Raw genomic sequence first — 25,590 nt, forward strand, 5'->3', positions numbered from 1 at the left:
AATCGGTCACAAATCAGACCTCAACAGATATAAGACTGAAATAATCCCATGCCTCCTATCAGATCACTACTGATTAAGGCTGGTCTTCAATAGCAACAAAAACAACAGAAAGCCCACATATACATGGAAGCTGAACAACGCTCTACTCAATGATATCTTTGTCAAGGAAGAAATAAAGAAATTAAAGACTTTTTAGAATTTAATGAAAATGAAGGTACAACATACCCAAACTCATGGGACACAATGAAAGCAGTGCTAAGAGGAAAACTCATAGCCCTGGGTGCTTCCAAAAAGAAATCAGAGAAAGCATACACTAGCAGCTTGATAGCACATCTGAAAGCTCTAGAACAAAAAGAAGGATATAACCCCAAGAGAGTAGAGGCAGGAAATAATCGAACTCAGGGCTGAAATCAACCAACTAGAAACAAAAAGAACTATATATATATAAAGAACCAACAAAACCAGGAGCTGGTTCTTTGAGAAAATTAACAAGATATATAAACCCTTAGCCAGACTAACAAGAGGTCACAGAGACAGTATCCAAATTAATAAAATCAGAAAAGAAAAGTGACATATAACAACAGAAACTAAGGAAATTAAAAGAAATCATCAGATACTACTACAAAAACCTATACTCAACACAACTGGAAAGAAAATGTGGATGAAATGGATAGTTTTCAAAACAGATACCAAATACCAAAGTTAAATCAGGATCAGATAAACCATCTAAACAGTGCCATAACCCCTAAAGAAATAGAAGCAGCCATTAAAAGTTTTCCAAACAAAAAAAGCCCAGGACCACATGGTTTTAGTGCAGAATTCTATCAGACCTTCAAAGAAGACCTAATTCCAATACTCTTCAAACTATTCTACAAAATAGAAACAGAAGGAACACTACCCAATTCGTTCTATGAAGCCACAACTACACTGATACTAAAACCACACAAAGATCCAAAGAAGAAAGAGAACTTCAGACCAATTTCCCTTATGAATATCGATGCAAAAATACTCAATAAAACTCTTGCCAACCGAATTGAAGAATTCATCAAAATGATCATTCTCCACAATCAAGTAGGCTTTAACCCACGGATGCAGGGACGGTTCAATATACAGAAATCCACAAATATTATCCACTACATACATAAAGTCAAAGAAAAAAAAAACTACATGATAATTTCATTAGATGCTGGAAAAGTATTTGACGAAATTCAACAACTCTTCATGTTAAAATTCTTGTAAAGATCAGGAATTCAAGGCCCATACCTAAACATAGTAAAAGCAATACACAGCAAACCAGTAGCCAACATCAAACTAAATGGACAGAAATTTGAAGCAATCCCACTAAAATCAGGCACCAGACAAGGCTGTCCCCTCTCTCTCCCTTTCTATTAAATATAGTATTTGAAGTTCTAGCTAGAACAATTAAACAAGAAAAGGAAGTCAAAAAGGATACAAACTGAACAGGCAGATTTGCAGAGAATATGATAGTATACTTAAGTGACCCGAAAAATTCCACCAGAAATCTCCTACAGCTAATAAACAACTTCAGCAAAGTGGCCAGATACAACATTAACTCAAACAAATAAAAGCTTTCCTATACTTAGAAGATAAACAGACTGAGAAAGAAATTAGGGAAATGACACCCTTCACGATTGTCACAAACAACATTAAGTATCTTGGTGTGACTCTAACTAAACAAGTGAAAGAGCTATATTGTAGTCTCCCCTCCCCCAGCCTGAAACCTGCTTGCTCAGGGGTGGAGCTTCCCGCTCAATCGTTCTGCCATGCCCACTGCTGGAACCTGCCACTTTGCTGTTAGGAGCCGTGCACTTGGTCACCCTGCTATTGGACTCCAAGATTATTTGGCGGGAATTGGGCCCCTCCCCCTTCCTTTATAACTGAGTGCCGAAATAGTAAAAATTGAACCTTGAGCAGAGAGCTTTGTCTTGGTTCCTTCCTTATCTCTCGCCCACCTAGCCCCTCTTCTCTTCCAGGTTTCCAAAATGCCTTTCCAGGTTAGAACCCAGGTTGTGATCTGCTGGCCGGATACAACACTATATGACAAGAACTTCAAGTTTCTGAATAAAGAAATCAAAGAAGACCTTAGAAAATGGAAAGATCTCCCATGCTCATGGATTGGCAGGATTAAAAATGGCCATCTTGAGGAGCTAAAGGGCTCTGCAACCCTATAGGTGGAACAACAATATGAACTAACCAGTACCCCCCGGAGCTCGTGTCTCTAGCTGCATATGTATCAGAAGATGGCCTAGTCAGCCATCATTGGAAAGAGAGGCCCATTGGTCTTGCAAACTTTATATGCCTCAGTACAGGGGAACACCAGGGCCAAGAAGTGGGAGTGGGTGGGTAGGGGAGTTTGGGGGGGGAGGATATGGGGGACTTTTGGGATAGCATTGGAAATGTAAATGAAGAAAATACCTAATAAATTTTTAAAAAATGGCCATCTTGCCGAAAGCAATCTACAGATTCAATGCAATCCCTATCAACATTACAAATCTGTTCTTCATAGAGTTAGAAAGAGCAGTTCTCAAATTCATCTGGGATAACAAAAAACCCAGGACAGTGAAAACTATTCACAACAATAAAAGAACCTCTGGGGGGAATCAGCATCCCAGACCTCAAGCTGTATTATAGAGCAATAGTGATAACAACTCCATGTAATTGGTATAGTGACAGACAGGTAGATCAATGTAAAAGAATTGAAGACCCAGAAATGAAGCCACACACCTACAGTCACTTGATCTTTGACAAAGGAGCTAAAATCATCCAATAGAAAAAAGATAGCATTTTCAACAAATGGTGCTAGTTCAACTGGTGGTCAGCATGCAGAAGAATGCAAATTGATCCATTCTTATCTCATTGTACAAAGCTCAAGTCCAAGCAGATCAAGGACCTCCATATAAAACCAGATACACTGAAACTAATAGAAAAGAAAGTGCAGAAGAGCCTTGATTACATGGGGAAAATTTCCTGAACAGAACACCAATAGCTTATGCTAGAAGATCAAGAATTGACAAATGGGACCTCATAAAATTGCAAAGCTTCTGTAAGGCAAAGGACACTGTCAATAGGACAAAATGACAACCAACTGATTGGGAAAAGGTCTTTACCAACCCTACATAAAATAGAGGGCTAATATCCAATATATAGAAAGAACTCAAGAAGTTAGACTCCAGAGAACCAAATAACCCTTTTAAATAATGGGGCACAGAGCTAAACAAAGAATTCTCAACTGAGGAAACCCAAATAGTTGAGAAGCACCTAAAGAAATGTTCAATATCCTTAGTCATCAGAATAGTGCAGATCAGAACACCCCTGAGATTCCACCTCACACCAGTCAGAATGGCTAAGAGAAAAAACTCAGGTGACATCAGATGCTGGTGAGGATGTGGAGAAAGAGGAACACTGCTGTTGGGATTGCAAGCTTGTACAACTACTCTAGAAATCAGTTTGGTGGTTCCTTTGAACCTTGGACATAGTACTACTTGAGGACCCAGCTATAGCACTCCTGGGCATATACCCAGAAGATGTGCCAACATGTAATAAGGACACATGCTCCACTTTGTTCATAGTAGCCTTATTTAAAATAGCCAGAAGCTGGAAAGAACCCAGATGTCCCTCAACAGAGGAATGGATACAGAAAATGTGGTACATTTACTCAATGGAATTACTACTCAGATATTAAAGACAATGAATTAATGAAATTCTTAGGCAAATGGATGGATCTATAGGATATATTCCTGAGGTAACCCAATCACAAAAGAACACACAAGGTACACTCACTGATAAGTGGATATTAGCCCAGAAGCTCGGAATATCCAAGCTACAATTCACAGACCAAATGAAGCTCAAGAAGAAAAGCTGGGGATATACATTGAGAGCCTGTTTTGAATGATGATAATGACTAGATGAGGACAAGGAACCATTTAAAGATTTAAGGCTGTTGAAAGTTTTACTTTAAAGTTAAAGATGGGTTAAGCATATATGGAGGAAGATAAAATGGGAAGGAAAGTATTTGGGTTTTCTGTAGAAAGACTAGAGTACACTGTAAAGTGGTTGCAGAACACAAAACAGCTAGTTTAGTAACATAAAATCTACAGCAAGATTATTCAGACGTATTTATGCAAGAGTAAAGACTTCAGTGTTATAGTCAGTATTTCTTCTTTGCTGGGGTAGATTTTCATTTCTTTCCCTCCTGGTGCCATCATAGAAAACAGTGCTGAAAATTGTAGCAACAGTGCAGTTTGACCCCATAAATCTGAACCTAGATTTGTATGTAGTGTCCCAGTCTACAGGAAAAGGTACTAATCTCTTACCAATAGGACTAGAATGTAGGGGTGAAGGCTCCATACTGACACCAGCTTTACCTCTCTGCATTCAATGGGCTGTGTGGATGTTGTCCTTGGCAATGAGCTCCTCCTGACAGTTTTCAGAAAGTGACATTCTGTCCTAACATCAGCTTGGGTTGTTTAGGCAGCTCCATGGACCAGCACACTCCACAACTCAGCCAAATGAAGCCCAGTCCCACAATAGCTGTGCCTGGCTATGAAAAGGTAGCCTGTTCAGACTCAGTATCCTCCATTACTAGGAATTCTCACTCATAGATTCATAGTTTTCACTGCATTAGGTTTCTTTTATTATTATTAATTAGGTATTTTCTTCATTTCCATTTCCAATGCTACCCCATAAGTCCCCCAAACCCTCCCCCCACCCCCACCCCACCCTCCACTCCCACTTCTTGGCCCTGGCATTCCCCTGTACTGAGGCATATTAAGTTTGCAAGACCAATGGGCCTCTCTTTCCACTGATGGCTGACTAGGTCATCTTCTGCTACATATGCAGTTAGAGACAGGAGCTCCGGGGGTACTGGTTAGTTCATATTGTTGTTCCACCTATAGGGTTGCATTAGGTTTCTACTTCACTCCCATTATCCCCAGTCCCAGCTGTCTCTCCCTGCACTCTCTCCCTTCACCATTTCCACCACCTGATCCTTCCTACTCCCATCCCCATTCTTTCCCAGTCCACCCACAATATTCTATTGGAAGGTCCATGTGCCTCACCTCCCACCAGAGCCCTTCACTTTAACCATTCTGGCTCAATAAATTGTAGCTTGATTATATAACACTAATACCCACTTATAAGTGAATGCATACATTTGTCTTTATGATATTGGGTTACCTAGCTCAGGATGATATTTTTTAATTATTATTTACTTTACCATTCCATCACAGCTTTCCCTCCCATCTCTCTTCCCACTCCCTCCCCCTCATCTCTCCACCTCTCTTTTCACCCTTTTTCCCTTTCTCCCCCAAAACCAGGTGGTCTCCCATGAATATCAACAGGCCTTATCATATCAAATAGCAAGATCAGGCTCATCTCCTATTGAGGCTAAACAAGGCAGTCCAGTTAGAGTAAGGGAATCCAATGTCAGGCAAAATGTAGTTAGACAGCCACTGGTTCTGCTACTAGGAGTCCTACAGAAAGACCAAGCTGCATAACTGATACACGCACATGTGCATGCATGCAGTGGACCTAGGTCCATCCCAGGGATGGTCTTTGGTTGGCAGTTCAGTCTCTATGAGCCACTATGGGGGTGGAGACACACTGAGGGTGATGATCTGTAGGATCCTCAGGCTTGGATAGGGTGGGAGATACAGCTGCTCTTATGGTGCAGAGCAAATGGGAACCCTGAGAATTCTGTCTGGGGTAAGAGAGAGCCAGGAACAATGTTGCATGGCATTTCAAGTTAACGTCTCTAGCAATAATTGAACAATAGGCAGGCAAAAGCTCTAATTGTCAGGAGCATACTATTTTGGCAAAAGGTATACAAACAAGGTATAGTTCATTAATGCAGTTAGTTGAGAATTTTAATTTAAAAAAAGAGTACCAGAGTCCATTTTCCTGTCTGAAGGTATCATATCCATGTATTTTTATTTCAGCATATGTTCTGAAGAAGGAACAGGATATAATTTTAAAAAAGATTTTTGAAATTACATTATCTAGACTCAGCTCCCACTGCTGTTACATGATAGTCAAATACTATTGCAACCCATCAGGTCAATGGGAGGAGTAAAAAACCTAATGTGCAAGTAATAACAGGCATGTCAACGGGACTAACAAATTAGTTACCAAGTATGTAATTCTTCATTGTCTACACTGGATGAAGAGTGCAACCTTCGGCATTTCTATGGGGAAAGTATTCTGTGTCTACATACTGAGAACCGGACCTCAAATGATCAGAAAATCCCATGAATAATTGAGTTCATCCCCTTTTAGGATATTTTAAATGTCTTAAAGGCGCAGATTCATGAGAATAGTATGGTAGGAAATTTTTTATTTTAAATTTATTATTAATTTCTATTCTTTGAAAAATTCATACATGTATATAATATACCTCAATCATATCTGTCCCTCACATTCTCCCCAACTGACTCCCTCTGGCTGCTCCGTCGTCTCTCTATACTTCATGCCATCCTTTGTATTTATTTTTAACTGAGTAAAAACAGTACATTCATGACTATGATGGCATCCACTGGAGCTCGGGGATCCTATCAGTATTCACCATCCTCAAAATGACTCCCTTTTCCCATCATCCATCAACTTCCAACAACTTCTCAACCACAGGGAGCCCCTTTCCAATCTTTGAGGGAATTTTATAACTGGTTTGGTTTTGCACTTGTATAAGTAACAACTGTTTTGAGTTCATGTATACAATAGCCATGTCATGCCCCAAAGACAGCATTTTGCAGCTTCCCCCTACCCACGCCTTCTGATGTTCTTGAGCAGTGTAAAACAGAACAAAACAAAGCAAAACAAGGGGACTATTTCTTTGAATTAGCCAATAAGATGTTATTGATACAAAATATTAGTATTAAGGTCTCAGTACCATCCAAGTACTACAAGTACATGCAAAATGTTTCATGTTAATATGCTCATAACCATATTAACCCATGGAGGAGTCAGTGTTCTCTAAAAGAAAGCAACCAACAGAATTTATACAGCATATTAAGAGGGGTTTATTAGATTGAATTACACAGTCAGGGCATGGAAAATACAGCAGTGCTACTTACAGACTGAAAAGATTGCTAAACAAGTATACGGCACAAGAGAGGCACGATACAAAAGCAGTCGGAACCTAAGGCTTGGAAGCCTCTTGAAGAGTTGCTAACATAAGTGAATACTGGCAGGAAAATTGCAAGTTTAAAACAAACAAAACCTTAAAGTTTGTTCACTTCAGCTGTCCTGCCCACAGTATGATGCTTATATACAGGCTAGGAACTCCCAATGTCATTTCACTCATCCTCATGTCCATTGCTTCTTGATACTTTATTAGGGTCTCATTGTGAAATGGAGTTTACATAAAAGGTGACCTTCAATCTAACCACTCAGTTAAGATTAATCAATAAACTAAGAGAGAACAATAGATCATATCCCAAGCCCTCGTGATTACTGATTTTGAAAATTATTGTGTACATATGTGTGGGCAACTATACATACCACAGTGAGGGTGGAGGTCAAAGACTGCTTGGAATCGGGTCTCCTCTTCATCTTTTTTGGTTTTTCAAAACAGGATTTCTCTGTGTAGATCTTGCTTTCCTAGAACTCTGTAGAGCAAGCTGGCCTCAAACTCAGAGATCTGTCTGCCTTGGCCTTCCAAGTGCTGGGATTAAAGGTGTGTGCCACTATCACACATCTCAGGTCACTTCTTTTACTATGAACCCTGGGGTTAGAGTTCAGATCAGGGTTGTGTGGTACTTTAACCCACCAAACCATCTTACTGGCCCATGAATGTTTTTAAAACCTTTCTTTTGTAATTACTCCGTCTATTGGTCCGGTGGCTGAATCACATTAATATGCTCTTACATTTTAACACCTTTGCAACGAATACAATATATAGATATTTTGTATTCAGTCTTTCATTTTACTTTTGGTTTTCAACCTTAAAGGCAAGTGACTTTGTCTTTCCTTTGTATTTATTTCTGTGTCTCAGCTTTTTAAAGTAAGATTTATCATTTTTGTGTGTGTGCATTTGTGGGGGTATATGCAATTATCTTTGAGTGCCCACAGAATCCTGAAGAGGGCATTGGATCTGCTGGAATCGGATTTATAGGCTATTGTGACCCACCCAAACCCAGGCACTGGGAAGTGAACTTAGCAAGTGCTCCTTACTGCTAAGCCATTTCTCCAGCCCCATGACTCAGTTATATTAAATGTGCATATGTCATGCACATGGAAGCCAAAGGACAACCTTGGTTGTCAGTTACTCAGGTGCTGTCTATATTTTGTTGTTTTGGCAGTCTTTCACTGGCCATAAACTCATGAAACAAGCTAGCATGGCTGTCCAGAGTCCCATGGTTTGTCTCCACCTACCCCAGCACTGGGTTATAAGGTTGTGTCACTTCTTTTTCTTTTTCCCTTGAGTTCTATGGTAAAAACTGGTTCTCCCTTCAAGTAGTTTAGTTACTCAGTCCCTAATACTTGTGGTTGCATTATTTTTCTCCTATAATTCCTTTACAACCTGGCTTTCACAAGACTTCAATTGCAGTTGTTATGTGAAAAATTAATAAAAGCGTGTTCTTGGTCCTGATGATAAGGATGATACAGTGAAAAGGTCATGTTTACAGCTCTCAGAGCTGGAGAAATGCCTTACTAGCTGCAGAATTCACACACAGAGCAAATAAATACTAAGGATTTAAAGAACCCTTAAAAGAGCCAATAAAACGAATAGAATTCTAGGCAAAGAGCTCCAAATACTCAGTAAATATATAAAAGTTATTTATTTCCTCTTCATACAAACTGTCAAAAATTAGAATTACTTTCTATTGTGGTAGTTGACATTTACAGACATGTTTTATGTAATTCTGTTGCCCAGTTTATTATACATAAAATAGGCTTCCAAATGCCTAGAAAATGGAGACCAACAGAAATGAAAAGAGGAGACAAGGTGCTCGGCTACCTTTTAAAAATGTTTGTGATATTTTAAAGAACAATAAAAAAGAATTCATTTGATGAAACAAATGAAATACAAATTTCCTATTTACAAAGTTTAATTTCATTAAGAACCTTTATTTTGATCCTTGATTTTTCTTATTTTGGGAGTGGTGGGATCAAAGCCAAGGTGAAAAAGTTTGGTAAATGTTTGAAAGCTTTAGTTGTTGTTGTTGTCCTTTTGAGACAGGGCGTAGCCCTGGCGTCTTGGAATTCTGTAGACCAAGGTTAGAGATCTGCCTGCCTCTGCCTCCTGAGTACTGGGATTAAAGGCATCTGCTACCACCACCTGGCCTACTTATATTTATTTATTTTTTGTTCTTTTGTTTTTTTGAGACGGTTTCTCTATAACAGTTTGATTGTCCCGACACCTTGTAAACCAGGCTGGCTTTGAACTCAAGAGATCCTCCTGCTTCTGCATCTTCAGTGCTGCGATTCAAAGCATGTGCTATCACTGCCCACTAAAGATGAATTTTAACTAGCTGTATTCCCTACTCTGCCTCTTTCTAGCCCTTCCGCATGCAGGAGTGCTGCACTGTGGAGACAATATGTATACATATACACAAAAGTAGCATGCACTACATAGTCCAAATGAATGAATGGTCTAGTACAAAATACACATGGTTTGATGTTTTTAACGAACTTTATACTAAGTAACACTGTAGGCCAAAAAGTTAAGTGTTCACCAGTTTGTTTTAAATATACATCTCATTCATTCCCCCCCCACCCCCCCCATTTATCAGGATGTATCAGGATGCAATCTTATGGAATCTAGGAAGCACTGGTATTAATGGAAAACACAGTTCAGTAAATAATGAAATACTGAGTTGACACCAGGGAAAACAAGTCCACACAATTGGGTCTAAAGGCCTGGCAGTAGGAAAAGGAAGTAAGTCTCCTCAGGAACTAGGCTAGATGAAAAAAGTGACATCCTGGACAGATGTCTGAAAATGCAAACATAATTGCAATCATGAAAACACAATCACCACCTTTTAAAAATGAGATCAACTTGGACTCCTGAGTCACTACTTCCTTTGTATCACAATCTTCCGGGTGAGACCAATTCCAAAAGACAGAAGTATATTCAATCACAAAGTATTTTTAACAGACAGAGACACCAAACTACATGAAAATGTAATCAGTTCATTTAAAACAAGTACCAAGCGGGTTTAAAATTGCATTTAATGAAGAATAACACCAACATTAATCTTACTAGAAAAGATTACTACGATTCATACATTTTATTGGAATAAATGGTATGGTCTTACTTATTTTTGACCAGGAAACTATTTATATCAGCATGGTATACTTGTTTTAATGAGCAATTAAAAGCTTGCAATAAAAGCTGAACAACATAAACATAAGGCAGAAATTACATGATACACATCAGTTTCAAACTCTTCAACGTGACAATGGGTTCTAACATATAAAGATAATTCAATTTTAAACTGTTGAATATGAAAGAGTAACTGAAGGTCCCTTCTGAGTCAATAGGAAAGCTAACACTCTTTAATCTACTTACTAGAAAACAGCTAAAGAATGTAAATTATGTATAAAAATCAGCCAGACATAGTGGCACACACACTTTTCTAATTTCAGCAATTGGGAGGCAGATAGGCAGGCAGATCTCTGCAATTCAAGGCCAGTCTGGTATCTGTAGTGAGGTCCTAGAGAGACTATGTCTCAAAAAAATAAAAGAAAACAACAGGGCAAAAATCATATTTGGGGCTGATGATAAGGCTCAATGAGTAAAGGTGCTTGCTAAGGAGGCCTGGTAGGGGAGCAACTCTTGAATGTTCTCCATACCTGTGCTGCGGCACACACACACAAACATACTTGTACAAAATAAATAATAAAATACCAAAAACGTATTGGAAGAAAACATACATTAAAACTACAAAATATAAAATCTATGTACAAAGTTACTCTCAAGTATGCACCTAAATGTAAAGAAACTGCAAAATAATTAATATTATCAAAAAATAACATGCCATAAAATAACAGCCTGAAGAACACTAACAACAAGTATACCTTCATAACTTTACAGGAAACAAGATTACTCAAAATGTACCTAAAAATTAAATATACTGGAGGATTACAAATACATTTGAATTTAACAAATCGAATACAGCCGTCTAACAAAAGAAACTGCATTACTTGTTTTAAAAACAGCAGCCAGTAAATTGAAATTTAATAATTTACCAAACAGTCTTTTATCACCAAAATGCAAGTGGTTTCTTTATACAGATGCTACCATTGTTCCTTACAGCGTATCCTGTGGATTGCAACTGTGGGCTAAAGTCCCTGTTCTGCCCCAGTTTTCCAGCCATTGGAAAAAAACAGGCAGGTGAAACAATGCCAAAGTTATTTTATTTGCTAAACCATATTTTAAAAGTTTTTCAGTTATTTTTAAGTATATGCTTAAGAATGGAACAAAAATAAATCATTTATTACAGTTTTAGTGTATTTCAGGTTTTAACTAAGAGTTTACAAAAAACTGCCTCTGTTTCTTCACAATATTTCTTGCTTATACAATATTGAACTCCATGAAAAAAATGTAATGACTCTCATTTAAAATGTACACTTTTATTTTGTACAATGACAATTTCATTTGGTTAGAAATGGTACTTCTTAAATCTCTCAAGCATTGCTCAAACCCTTCAGGTAGCCTAAGGTTACTGAATGTTGTAATTCTCTAAACTTCCATTGCCCTGGTGTTAGAATAAAAGGCCATAAACCAACAAGCCTGGTACAACAGGCTTTATAGCCTATGTATACTTGCATTGTAAGTAAAAATTACACAATTGCTCATATTCTCTTGGTTTCTCTCCATACTTCCTTCTTTTCTTGTAATAACAGCAAGCTGGATACAAAGACTCTCAAATGATTTACATTGGTATAAGTTCTACCCACTAGATTTCTTTTCACTGTGAGTTCTTTCATGTTGGTGAAGATATGTAGAACATGTGAAGGCTTTCCCACACTGCTTACATACATATGGTTTCTCTCCAGTGTGGTTTCTTTCATGTATTTGAAGGGATTTTGAAAAAGTGAATGCATGCCCACATTGCACACACACATAGGGTTTTTCTCCAGTGTGAATTCTTTCATGATTGTAACAAGCCCTATGTTGGATGAAGGCTTTCCCACATTGCTTACATGAATACGGTTTCTCTCCAGTGTGAATTCTTTCATGTTTGTGAAGGTATGTGGAACATGTAAATGCTTTTCCACACTGCTTACACACATAGGGTTTTTCTCCAGTGTGAATTCTCTCATGAATGTAACAGGCACTGGAATAGGTGAAGGCTTTCCCACAGTGCTTACAGGAGTAAGGTTTCTCTCCAGTGTGAATTCTTTCATGGATCAGAAGCTGAGAAGAACGAATGAATGCTTTCCCACACTGCTTACAAACATAGTGCTTCTCTCCGGTATGAGTTCTCTCATGATTGTTACGGGTTGTGGGATCACTGAAGGCTTTCCCACAGTGCTTACATAAATACGGTTTCTCTCCAGTGTGAATTCTTTCATGTTTGCGAAGGTACGAAGAACGTCCGAATACTTTCCCACACTGCTTACACGCATAAAGTTTTTCTCGGGTATGACTTCTTTCATGTTGGAGAAGGTGGTAAGAATGAATACATGCTTTCCCACATTGTTTACACACATAAGGTCTGTCTCCAGTATGAGTTCGTTCATGGTTATAACAGGCCCTTGGATGAATGAAAGCTTTCCCACAATATTTACATGCAAATGTCTTCTCTCTGGTATGAATTTTATAATGTTTGATAAGGTGACTGGAATTAACAAAGGCTTCTCCACACTGCTTACACACAAATGGTTTTTCTCCAGTTTGGATTCTTTCATATGACTGACCATAACTACATGTCATGATAGCCGTTTCAAATTGCTTGTATTCATGGAGGTTATCACCAGTATGTGTTGTCTCATAATCTTGATCAGAAGTGAGACTCCTACAGGGGTCATTAGACTGTTTATTTCCATATGGTTTCTCTTTGGGAGGATTCTCATGGGCAAGAAAAGACTCAGAATATGCAAGATCTTTCCAATATTTCTTATGCTTAATAGGCTTTTCCATACATTTCTGATACTCATATGGTTTCTCTACAGTTAGTAGTCTGAGGTGCACATCTGACTGTGAAAGACCAATGACATCATTTTTACTTGCACTGTTTTCATATACTACTATTCCGGGAGGTATGTACTTATTAACGATATGCTCTTGAATCTGTTGGTGCATTTCTCTATACTGAATACCACGTTCAAATTCATAGAATCCTTCAACCATGAGAGTGCTGAAAAAAAAAAAAAAAAAGAATAGTACTATAGTCTTATGGCTAGCCCGAAAAGTGTTGGAGGCTGGGTTTGCCACACTTGTTATTGTAATACTTAGAGGGTAAAGGTTGAGCAACTGCAAGTTTGAGGTCAACCTGAGTCACAAAGAAAGACCTCATATTAAGGGAAAACAATTTATAAACCTGAAAGGACTGAACACTGAACTACAGGCCCTGAGGACATCATACAATCTTCTTAGTTTCTCTAATATCATTGCTGTCTCCTAAAACAATCAACACATACATTTACAAAAAGCTGTAATACACAGTGGTAGATAAGTAGATACACAGTGGTTTATTTTGCTCATTTCAGACTTTGTTCTTTACTTATCCTTATTTCATGGCTAGCTCATATCTTTCCCAATTTACCAAAATTGAATGTTCACTATGCAAAATGATGAGGGTCAGGTTTTATGGAATTGACATAGATGAATATTTTTAATGGAATTTTATGAAGGTGTGTCACAATATATCCCAGACATGTATTTTATATTCCAAGTCTAAGAATATATTAAATAATTTCATATTTAAAGGAAAAGTTTCTGTATAATGAGAGAATTGGAAAATGTCTCATACAGTGTAAAGTTGCAGGATATTGTGCAACGTTCCAGTACAGAGTTGGGATTCCCCAATTCTGAATGGTCAAATTCAATGCAGTTCACATTAAGCAAATTTGTAAATTTGGATTATTTACTTGAGGCTCAGATTTCCTATAACTTTCAAGTATTTGATGTAAACTCGTTTTCTTTGAGAATACATTACCTCAAATTTCTCCTAATATTTTGGTAATCTTCAATATTGTCTTCCTCGCTTTTCCCTGAAAGGTAAACCCAAAGAAAGTATTATATTCAACATTACATTAAAAATCATTACATTCTGGTTCCCCCCACACTCTGTGGTACAATGTAACAAGGCATGCAATATTCACCAACAGCTTTCAGTATTTCAAATTATGCAAGTACACAGATGAATAAGAAACAGTTATTTTTCTGAGTGAACAAGGAAAAGTTATCATGCTGTATTTTTTACCTATGGAGATCAGGTTGCTAAAGGTTTCCTTCATCACATCTCTGTAGAGCTCCTTTTGATAAGAATCCAACAAAGCCCACTCTCCTAAGGTGAAGTTCACAGCCACATCCTCAAAGGTCACTGGTTCCTAAAATAATCCACATACATTTACAAGACTAATGGTGAAGAAACACTGGAAACACAGTGTGACTTGATTGCCTCGCTTCATGATTTGTTCTTCATATATTCCTATGCATCATGGTTGACATTACTTTTAGTATTTATAAATAGTAAATACTCATTTTCTATTTATTCTAACTCTCACACTGTCACACAATCCTGATGCTAATATGGAACTATATGATAAACAAATACCAGAACATGACTATCTCTTGTGATGTTAGCCTCAGTACTCTCTGAATCCTGCATCTTTATTAATTTGGAATCCATCAGAGTAGACACCAGCTCTAGGGAGCCTGTATGTTAGTAGAAATGTCTACTTGTCAATAATAGTTAATTATGAAGACTGAGGACAATCATTGGAATAGATACAACCAGCTTAACAGTAAAAGGGGAGTCACTGCCATGCAATGCTTTATAACAATATAGTATTTGAAGTACTCCTAGTATCTTTCCAACTTTTTGCCTGTTTCTGACATGCTAAGAGATTTTCTCTGATCAAAACCCAATGGAAATCTGGATGAACTCTTTCTTATCAAGACTGAGAATTTGCCAGGCATGGTGGCACATGCCTTTAATGCCATACTCAAGAGGCAGAAGTAGATCTCCATGAATTCAAGGCCAGCCTTAACTTACATAGCGAAATCCAGGACCCCCAGAGCTACGTAGGAAAACCTTGACAAAAAAGAAGGAAGGAAGGAAGGAAGGAAGGAAGGAAGGAAGGAAGGAAGGAAGGAAGGAAAGGAGGGAAGGGAGGGAGGGAGGGAGGAAAGGAGGGAAGGGAGGGAGGGAGGGAGGGAGGGAGGGAGGGAGGAAAGGAGGGAAGGGAGGGAGGGAGGGAGGGAGGGAGGGAAGGGAGAAAGGGAGGGAGGGAGGGAGGAAGGAAAGGAGGGAAGGAAGGAAGGAAGGAAGGAAGGAAGGAAGGGAGGGAGGGAGGGAGGGAGGGAGGGAGGGAGGGAGGGAGGGAGGGACTGAGAATGTCGGCCCTAAACAAAATATTTTTATCAACTCCACTTCCACCCCTCCAAGGCTCAGAGAACATCAGAAAGAGGTGCAAAGAATTTAAGAGCCAGAGGGTGGACAGGAGTGCTATAAAATGCTGACTTCTGAACATAACATGGCTATTGTACTTTTGAATTTACAACAGCTATGGTTACCCGCACAAGATCAACCCAGCCAAATTTCTGGCATAAATAGGGAAATTCTCTCCATGTTCCCACCTTCACTAAGGAGTTGCTGGCAGTGGGTAGCTGCTGGAGGATGGAGAAGCATTCTTCTTTTAGGGTGTGGCCACTGGTAGTTTCCTATGCTCCAGTGGATGGTACCATACCAGTGCACGCACATATGGGATGTACTAAATGAGCTTAATGCCTTATAAGGAAGAAAAAAAAAGAGATGAAGTTGGGGAGGGGCATGTTAGGAAGGACAGTTAGGATGTTAGAGGTGGAAAATGGAAGGCAGATATGATCATTATTATATTATGCATATAATTCTCATAAAATAAAAAATATATAAACAACCTCCTCTGGTATGATAGATAACATGAAACATCTTCTGTCAAAGTGTGTTACACCAAGGTCAGATAAGAAAACCTGCAGCCAAATTGGCAGCCTGAGTTGCATCACTGAAAGAAGAGAACTAACTTCTGAAGCCTGTCTCTGACCCACACTCTCTGTGCTCCAGAGGATGGTAGCATAGCCATGCATTGTATGGGCCCAATTCATTGTATGCATTACCACGTTTGGGCAAGTGGTCCTTACCCTGTGAGGCCAATACCATAATAGGAATACAAGATTATAATAGAGGAGAAAACTCTTACAAATAGAAAGTTTAAAATCCTTCTGAAATAACAGATTACATATATGAGTATATATGTGCCATATATGTATGTATGTATATATGTATGTATGTACGTATAGCCACCAACTTATATTATAAACATACAAATAATCAAACCAAACAAAAACCAAATCCACTTATAATTTCACTGAAGACATCTTCAAGAAGGGTGCACTAGGTTCTTAAAGAGCTGTATGGGTTAGAATCAGTTTTCAGACCAGCTTTCATTTAAATTCTAAAAAAGATTCATCAGGTTAGGATCCCAGACTCCACCTAGACTACTCTGCACAGAGGATAGGTGTCTGCCCAGCCAGGGAGGACTTTGCCTGAGCATCTACGGGAGACATCTTGGATCCCAGACTCCATTGAGACTACTCTGCACAGTCATCTGGGCACCTTCCCTGACAGAGGATAGGTGTCCGCCAGGACGGAGAGGGCTTTGCCTGAGCATCTGCAGGAGATATCTTGGCTCCCGGACTCCACTAGTCTGCAAAGGTGAGAGTGTGGACTACAGAAGCTGACAGCTTCTGGGACAGGTCCTGTTTCCAGCCTTCATCTTCTGCCAGGAGGCAAGTCTGAACGCCACATATCTGTGTACCTTCCCTGAAAGAGTAGAGCCTGCCTGCAGAGAGTTCTCTGCCCACTGAAACTCGGGAAGAGAGCTAGTCTACCCTGTCTGCTGGTAGAGAATAACAGAATCACAAGAGGAACAAGCTCTAACCAGAGACAACTATAACAACTGACTCCAGGGTTTACCAGATGGCAAAAGGCAGACGTAAGAATATTACTAACAAAAACCAAGACCACTCACCATCATCAGAACCCAGCACACCCACCTCAGCCAGTCCAGGGCACCACAACACACCCGAAAACCTAGACCTGGATTTAAAGGCATATCTCATGATGATGGTAAAAGACATCAAGAAGGACTTTAATAACTCACTTAAAGAAATACAGGACAACTCTGCTAAAGAGTTGCAAGTCCTTATAGAAAAACAGGAAAACACATCCAAACAGATGATGGAAATGAAGAAAACCATACTAGACCTAAAAAGGAAAGTAGACACAATAAAGAAAACCCAAGTGAGGCAACAATGGAGATAGAAACCCTAGGAAAGAAATCTGGAACTATAGATGTAAGCATCAGCAACAGAATACAAGAGATGGAAGAGAATCTCAGGTGCAGAAGATTCCATAGAGAACATCAGTACAACAATCAAAGAAACTACAAAATGCAAAAAGATCCTAACTCAAAACATCCAGGAAATTCAGGACACAATGAGAAGACCAAACCTACAGATAATAGGAGTAGATGAGAATGAAGATTTTCAACTCAAAGAGCCAGCAAATATCTTCAACAAAATTATAGAAGAAAACTTCCCAAACCTAAAGAAAGACATGCCCATGAACACACAAGAAGCCTACAGAACTCCAAATAGACTGGACCAGAAAAGAAATTCCTCCCCACACATAATAATCAGAACAACAAATGCACTAAATAAAGATAGAATACTAAAAGCAGTAAGGGAAAAAGGTCAAGTAACATATAAAGGCAAGCCTATCAGAATTACACCAGATTTTTTACCAGAGAATATGAAAGCAAGAAGATCCTGGACAGATGTTATACAGACACTAAGAGAACACAAATGCCAGCCCAGGCTACTATACCCAGACAAACTTTCAATTACTGTAGATGGAGAAACCAAAGTATTCCAGGACTGAACCAAATTCACACATTATCTTTCCATGAATCCAGCCCTAAAAGGATAATAACAGAAAAGAAACAAAACAAAACAAAACAATACAAGGACAGAAACCACGTCGCAGAAAAAACAAGAAAGTAATCCTTGAACTAACCTAAAAGAAGACAGCCACAAGAACAGAATGCCAACGTCAACAACAAAAAAAATAGGAAGCAACAATTACTTTTCCTTAATATCTCTTAATATCAATGGACTCAACTACCCAATAAAAAGACATAGACTAACAAACTGGCTACACAAACAAGACCCAACATTTTGCTGCTTACAGGAAACTCATCTCAGGGAAAAAGACAGACACTACCTCAGAATGAAAGGCTGGAAAACACTTTTCCAAGCAAATGGTCTGAAGAAATAAGCTGGAGTAACCATTCTAATATCTAATGATATCGACTTCCAACCCAAAGTCATCAAAAAAGGAGGGGCACTTCATACTCATCAAAGGTAAAATCTTCCAAGAGGAACTCTCAGTTCTGAATATCTATGCTCCAAATACAAGGGCAGCCACATTCATTAAAGAAATTTTAGTAAAACTCAAAGCACACATTGCACCTCACACAATAATAGTGGGAGACTTCAACACACCACCTTCACCAATAGACAGATCATGGAAAGAGAAACTAAACAGGGACACAGTGAAACTAACAGAAGTTATGAAACAAATGGACTTGACAGATATCTACAGAACATTTTATCCTAAAACAAACGGATATGCCTTCTTCTCAGCACCTCATGGTACCTTTTCCAAAATTGACCACATAATTGGTCACAAAACAAGCCTCAACAGATACAAAAATATTGAAATTGTCCGATGCATCCTATCAGATCACCATGGATTAAGGTTGATCTTCAATAACAACATAAATAATGGAAAGCCAACATTCACGTGGAAACTGAACAACACTCTTCTCAATGATCCCTTGGTCAAGGAAGGAATAAAGAAAGAAATTAAGGACTTTTTAGAGTTTAATCAAAATGAAGCCACAACATACCCAAACTTATGGGACACAATGAAAGCATTTCTAAGAGGAAAACTCATAGCTCTGAGTGCCTCCAAAAAGAAACTAGAGAGAGCACACACTAGCAGCTTGACAACACACCTAAAAGCTCTAAAACAAAAGGAAGCAAATTAACCCAAGAGGAGTAGAGGGCAGGAAATAATCAAACTCAGGGACAAAATCAACCAAGTGGAAACAAGAAGAACAATTCAGAGAATCAACCAAACAAGGAGCTGGTTCTTTGAGAAAATCAACAAGATGGATAAACCCTTAGCCAGACTCACTAGAGAACATAGGGACAGCATCCTAATTAACAAAATCAGAAATGAAAAGGGAGACATACAACAGATCCTGAAGAAATCCAAAACACCATCAGATTCTTCTACAAAAGGCTATACTCAACAAAACTGGAGAACCTGGATGAAATGGACAAGTTTCTAGACAGATACCAGATACCAAAGTTAAATCAAGATCAGGTTAATGATCTAAACAGTCCCATATCCCCTAAAGAAACAGAAGCTAGCCAGGTGTGGTGGCTCACGCCTTTAATCCCAGCACTCGGGAGGCAGAGGCAGGCGGATTTCTGAGTTCGAGGCGAGCCTGGTCTACAGAGTGAGTTCCAGGACAGCCAGGGCTATACAGAGAAACCCTGTCTCGGAAAACCAAAAAAAAAAAAAAAAAAAAAGAAAGGAACAGAAGCAGTCATTAATAGTCTCCCAACCAAAAAAAGCCCAGGACCAGATAGGTTTAGTGCAGAGTTTTATCAGAACTTCAAAGAAGATCTAATCCCAGTTCTTCACATACTATTCCACAACATAGAAGCAGAAGGTATTCTACCCAACTCATTCTATGAAGCCACACTTACCCTGATACCTAAACCACAGAAAGACCCAACAAAGATAGAGAACTTCAGACCAATTTCCCTTATGAATATCAATGCAAAAATCCTCAATAAAGTTCTAGCTAACCAAATCCAAGAACATATCAAAACAATCATCCATCCTGACCAAGTAGGTTCTATCCCAGGGATGCAGGGATGGTTCAATATACAGAAATCCATCAACGTAATCCAGTATATAAACAAACTCAAAGACAAAAACCACATGATTATCTCATTAGATGCAGAAAAAGCATTTGACAAGATTCAACACCCATTCATAATAAAAGTGGTAGAAAGATCAGGAATTCAAGGCCCATACCTAAACATGATAAAAGCAATCTACAGCAAACCAGTAGCCAACATCAAACTAAATGGTGAGAAGCTGGAAGCAATCCCACTGAAATCAGGGACTAGGCAAGGCTGCCCACTTTCTTCCTACCTATTCAACATTGTACTTGAAGTCCTAGCCAGAGCAGTTCGACAACAAAAGGAGATCAAGGGGATACAAATTGGAAAGGAAGAAGTCAAAATATCACTTTTTTGCAGATGATATGATAGTATATATAAGTGACACTAAAAATTCCACCAGAGAACTCCTAAGCCTGATAAACAGCTTCAATGAAGTAGCTGGATATAAAATTAACTCAAACAAGTCAATGGTCTTTCTGTACACTAAGGATAAACAGTCTGAGAAAGAAATTAGGGAAACAACACCCTTCTCAATAGTCACAAATAATATAAAATACCTTGGCATAACTCTAAATTAGGAAGTGAAAGATCTTCAAGTCTCTGAAGAAAGAAATTAAAGATCTCAGAAGATGGAAACATCTCCCATGCTCATGGATTGGGAGGATCAATATAGTCAAAATGGCTATCTTGCCAAAAGCAATCTACAGATTCAATGCAATACCCATCAAGATTCCAACTCAATTCTTCAATGAATTAGAAAAGGCAATCTGCAAATTCATCTGGAATAACAAAAAACCTAGGATAGCAAAAACTCTTCTCCAGGATAAAAGAACCTCTGGTGGAATCACCATGCCTGACCTAAAGCTGTACTACATGGCAATTGTGATAAAAACTGCATGGTACTGATATAGCAACAGACAAGTAGACCAATGGAACAGAATTGAAGACCCAGAAATGAACCCACACTCCTATGGTCACTTGATCTTTGAAAAGGGAGCAAAAACCATCCAGTGTAAAAGACAGCTTTTTCAACAAATGGTGCTGGCATAAATGGAGGTTATCATGTAGAAGAATGTGAATTGATCCATTCCTTTCTCCTTATACTAAGGTCAAATCTTAGTGGATCAAGGAACTCCACATAAAACCATAGACACTGAAACTTATAGACGAGAAAGTGGGGAGAAGCCTCGAAGATATAAGTATAGGGGAAAATTTCCTGAATAGAACAGCAATGGCTTGTGCTGTAAGATAGAGAATCGACAAATGGGACCTCATAAAATTGCAAAGCTTCTGTAAGGCAAAAGACACCGTCAATAAGACAAAAAGGCCACCAATAGATTGGGAAAGGATCTTTATCTATCCTAAATCAAATAGATAGGGGACTAATAACCAATATATATAAAGAACTCAAGAAGGTGCACTCCAGAAAATCAAATAACCCCATTAAAAATGGGGCTCAGAGCTAAACAAAGAATTCTCACCTGAGGAATACCAAATGGCTGAGAAGCACCTGAAAAAATGTTCAACATCCTTAATCATCAGGGAAATGCAAATCAAAACAACCCTGAGATTCCACCTCACAACAGTCAGAATGGCTAAGATCAAAAATTCAGGTGACAGCAGATGCTGGTGAGAATGTGGAGAAAGAGTAACACTCCTCCATTGGTGGTGGGATTGCAAGTTTGTACAACCACTCTGGAAATCAGTATGAGGGTTTCTCAGAAAATTGGACATAGTACTATGGATCCTAGCCAAATGGATGGACCTGGAGGGCATCATCCTGAGTGAGGTAACACATTCACAAAGGAACTCACACAATATGTACTCACTGATAAGTGGATATTAGCCCAGAAACTTAGAATACCCAAGATATAAGATACAATTTGCTAAACACATGAAACTCAAGAAGAACTAAGACCAAAGTGTGGACACTTTGCCCCTTCTTAGAATTGGGAACAAAACACCCATGGAAGGAGTTACAGAGACACAGTTCAGAGCTGAGACAACAGGATGAACCATCTAGAGACTGCCATATCCAGGGATCCATCCCACAATCAGGGGATGGATCCATTGCATATACTAGCAAGATTTTGCTGGAAGGACCCAGTTATAGCTGTCTCTTGTTAGACTATGCTGGAACCTAGCAAACACAGAATTGGATGCTCACAGTCAGCTATTGGATGGATCACAGGGCTCCCAATGGAGGAGCTAGAGAAAGTAACCAAGGATCTAAAGGGATCTGCAACCCTATAGGTGGAACAGCATTATGAACTACCCAGTACCCCCAGAGCTCATGTCTCTAGCTGCACATGTATCAGAAGATGGCCTAGTTGGCCATCAGTGGAAAGAGAGGCCCATTGGTCGTGCAAACTTTATCTGCCTCAGTACAGGGGACTGCCAGGGCCAAGAAGTGGGAATGGGTGGGTGGGGGACTTTTGGGATAGCATTGGAAATGTAAATGAAATAAATACCTAATTCAAAAAAAAACAAAAAAAAGAAATGTTCAAACCACAAGATTTATCATTAGAAAATAAATTTCTTTATATATATGTATGTGCATATATATATATATATATATATATATATATATATATATATATATGCCCCCCCAAAAAAAGAAGATTCATCAGGGAAATTTTCTAAGCTAGTATACAAATACTATAATTTTATTGAAGAATGTCAATAGGCAATGACATAAGGAGAACAAATTTTTCAGAATGTCCCCATCACTCCTTGATATATCACACATGTGCGCACACACACAGTGTAACAATTTTTTTTTAATGTAGAGTACAAAAACCACATGTAAGGACAAATGCCTCAGAAGGTAAATGTGCTGTCTGCCTGCCTAGGACTTGTCTACAGCTACTAAGTGATAATTGGTGTGTGCTACAGGGCTAAACTACTAAAAGAAAAGATTGAGCTCACCCCAAAGAACTATTACTAAACAGGCCCACTTCCCCCATGTCCTAATAGCTTTTCTCTTCCACTACCTCTGCTGGGTAATAGACTAAAGGAGAAGTGGAACCCTTATTAAAAATGTTACAAAAATTTATGCCTACACGTTAGAGTCACGTTTCATCAATTTTCTTCCTCGTCTTCCTGAGTAGTTACTCCAGAAATATACAACCACTGGTTATTAATTTTGGTGGGAATTATTAGCAAAATAGATCCTCTCCTCTGGTCCTCCAAAACCAATACTCCAGTCTTAGATATGTTGCAGACCACCTAATGAAGCCTCTCTTCCCCCACGACCCCAATGCATCTCACAGATCTTCTTCTCTAAAGTTCCTCTAACTCCAGCAGGCAGGCTAACTGCATATCTTCATTTCTCTCTCTGGTCTTCCAAATCCAATCCTTTCCCCTCTCATGCCAAGCTCTGCAGCTTCCCCTTCCTCTCTGTCTCCTTCTCCAAGGGATCACACAGATCTTCCTTTCTAAATTTCCTTCACCCCACTCTGCTTTAATCCAGCCCCCAAATCCAAAAGACCTTCTCTGTTAACCAGTGGGCCACATCGGCCAGAAAAGCAGGAAGACTAAATAATTCAGACCTTTCCCTTTCCCTCCATCCCTCCAAGTCCAATCCCCCATTCTTATCCTCAGCTTGGTGGCAGACCTGCTGTGACCTTTCCTTACTCTGTGCCCTCATTCCCAGGAGACAAAGCAGACCCTAGTGAGATACCCTGCTTTGCGCCCTCTTTTGGACCCTTTAGTCCTCTATCCTAACTCATACCCAATTACTACTGTCAGGTCACAATACCCAGAAACACATTTTACCTGGAATCCCTAGTGACCACAGCTATCAGGCAACAGAGCCACCATACTCTCCTGAGAACCAGAGGTGACAACAGAAACCAAGGAACAAAACACTGACCCAACAAAGATGACCAAATATTAGCACCTAGCACTACAATCTTCCCAAACCTAGATGCCTAGATGGCAACATAAAAACAGTAACAGCCAGGACAATATGTCTGCCCTAGAGCCCAGCAACCCTACCATCGAAGACCCTGAGTATTATAACACAGCTGCAGCACAAGAAAAATATTTTAAAATACCCCTTATGAACATGAAAATGGGCCTCAAAGAGAGAAAAGTCCCTGAAAGAAATCTAGAAAACACAGTGGAAGGAAATGAAATAAACAGTTCAAGACCTGAAAGTAGAACTAGAATAAAGAAAAGGCATAATAATAATGATGATGATAATGGAAAAATAATGATGATGATGATGGATAATGCTAATATCAGGAAATGAAAAATTTAGGAATTTGAACAGGAAACATAAAGACTCACTAATAGACTACAAGAGATGGGCAAAAGAATTTCAGGCATTGGATACACAATAGAAGAAAGGGATACCTCAAACAAAGAAAATGTTAAATCTAAAAAACTTACAGGACAAACATCCAGAAAACTTGGTCACCATGAAAAGTCTAAATCTGGGGGATAGGATCTTTCCGGTCTCCATTTGCACTCCAGACCTAAGTCTGCCCCACAGCTCTCTGCGCACAAATCCAGTCAGGAGAGAGCTGGTACCCCGGGAGTACTCTCACTCCTAAGCTCAGAGGTGAAATCACCACTTTTACCCCAATAACAGTCCAAAGCAGGACCTGCCAGGAGTGCACAGGGCACAGAAAGAGTGCAGCAGCTGAGGACAAGATCCTTCTGGTCTCCCTCTGCACTCGAGACTTAGAGTTGTCCCACAACCCTCCACACACAAAACCTACCCATGAGCGAGCTGGTTTCACCAGGAGTTCTGACACAAGCTTACAGGCCCACAGGAGGTAAAAGCTTCAATCAGAGACAGCAGGACCAAGTAACACAAGAAATAACCAGATGTCCAAAGGCAAGTACAAGAACCCTACTAACAGAAAACAAGAACGGCATCATCAGAACCCAGTTTTCCCACCAGAGCAAGTCCTGGATACCCCAACACACCGGAAAAGCAAGATTCAGATTTAAAATCACATCTCATTATGCTGACAGAGGACTTTAAGAAGGGCATAAATAATTCCCTTAGAGAAATACAGGAGAACACAGGAAAACAGGTAGAAGCCCTTAAAGAGGAAACACAAAAATCCCTTGAAGAATTACAGAAAAACAAAACCAAACAGGTGAAGGAATTGAACAAAGCCATCCAGAGTCTAAAAATGGAAATAGAAACAATAAAGAAATCACAAAGGAAGACAATCCTGGAGATAGAAAAACTGGGAAAGAGATCAGGAGTCATAGATGCAAGAATCACCAACAGAATACAAGAGATAGAAGAGAGACTCTCAGGTGCAAAAAATACCATAAAAAACACTGACACAAGGGTCGAAGAAAATGCAAAAATGCAAAAAACTCCTAACCCAAAACATTCAGGAAATCCAGGA

General features: G+C 39.1%; 1 protein-coding gene across 4 annotated transcripts in view; it reads right to left on the reverse strand.

Moving 5' to 3' along the window:
* Positions 1 to 7,010: 7,010 nt before the first annotated feature.
* Positions 7,011 to 25,590, reverse strand: part of Zfp81 (zinc finger protein 81) — a 29,555-nt gene continuing 10,975 nt past the window's right edge. The window contains exons 2-5 of one of the 4 annotated variants that reach the window (XM_030249697.1): positions 15,770 to 15,920; positions 14,391 to 14,517; positions 14,124 to 14,178; positions 7,011 to 13,322 (exon numbers count right to left, since the gene is read on the reverse strand). In XM_030249697.1, the coding sequence (XP_030105557.1) occupies positions 11,912 to 13,322; positions 14,124 to 14,178; positions 14,391 to 14,424 (1,500 nt within the window). In that variant the 5' untranslated portion in view covers positions 14,425 to 14,517; positions 15,770 to 15,920 and the 3' untranslated portion in view covers positions 7,011 to 11,911. Of the gene's footprint in view, positions 13,323 to 14,123; positions 14,179 to 14,390; positions 14,518 to 15,769; positions 16,739 to 25,590 lie in introns of those variants that run through there. The other 3 variants (XM_030249698.1, NM_207541.1, XM_030249699.1) reach the window with 3 other exon arrangements.

Source organism: Mus musculus, chromosome 17, assembly GCF_000001635.26.
Source record: "Mus musculus strain C57BL/6J chromosome 17, GRCm38.p6 C57BL/6J".
Classification (NCBI taxonomy): domain Eukaryota; kingdom Metazoa; phylum Chordata; class Mammalia; order Rodentia; family Muridae; genus Mus; species Mus musculus.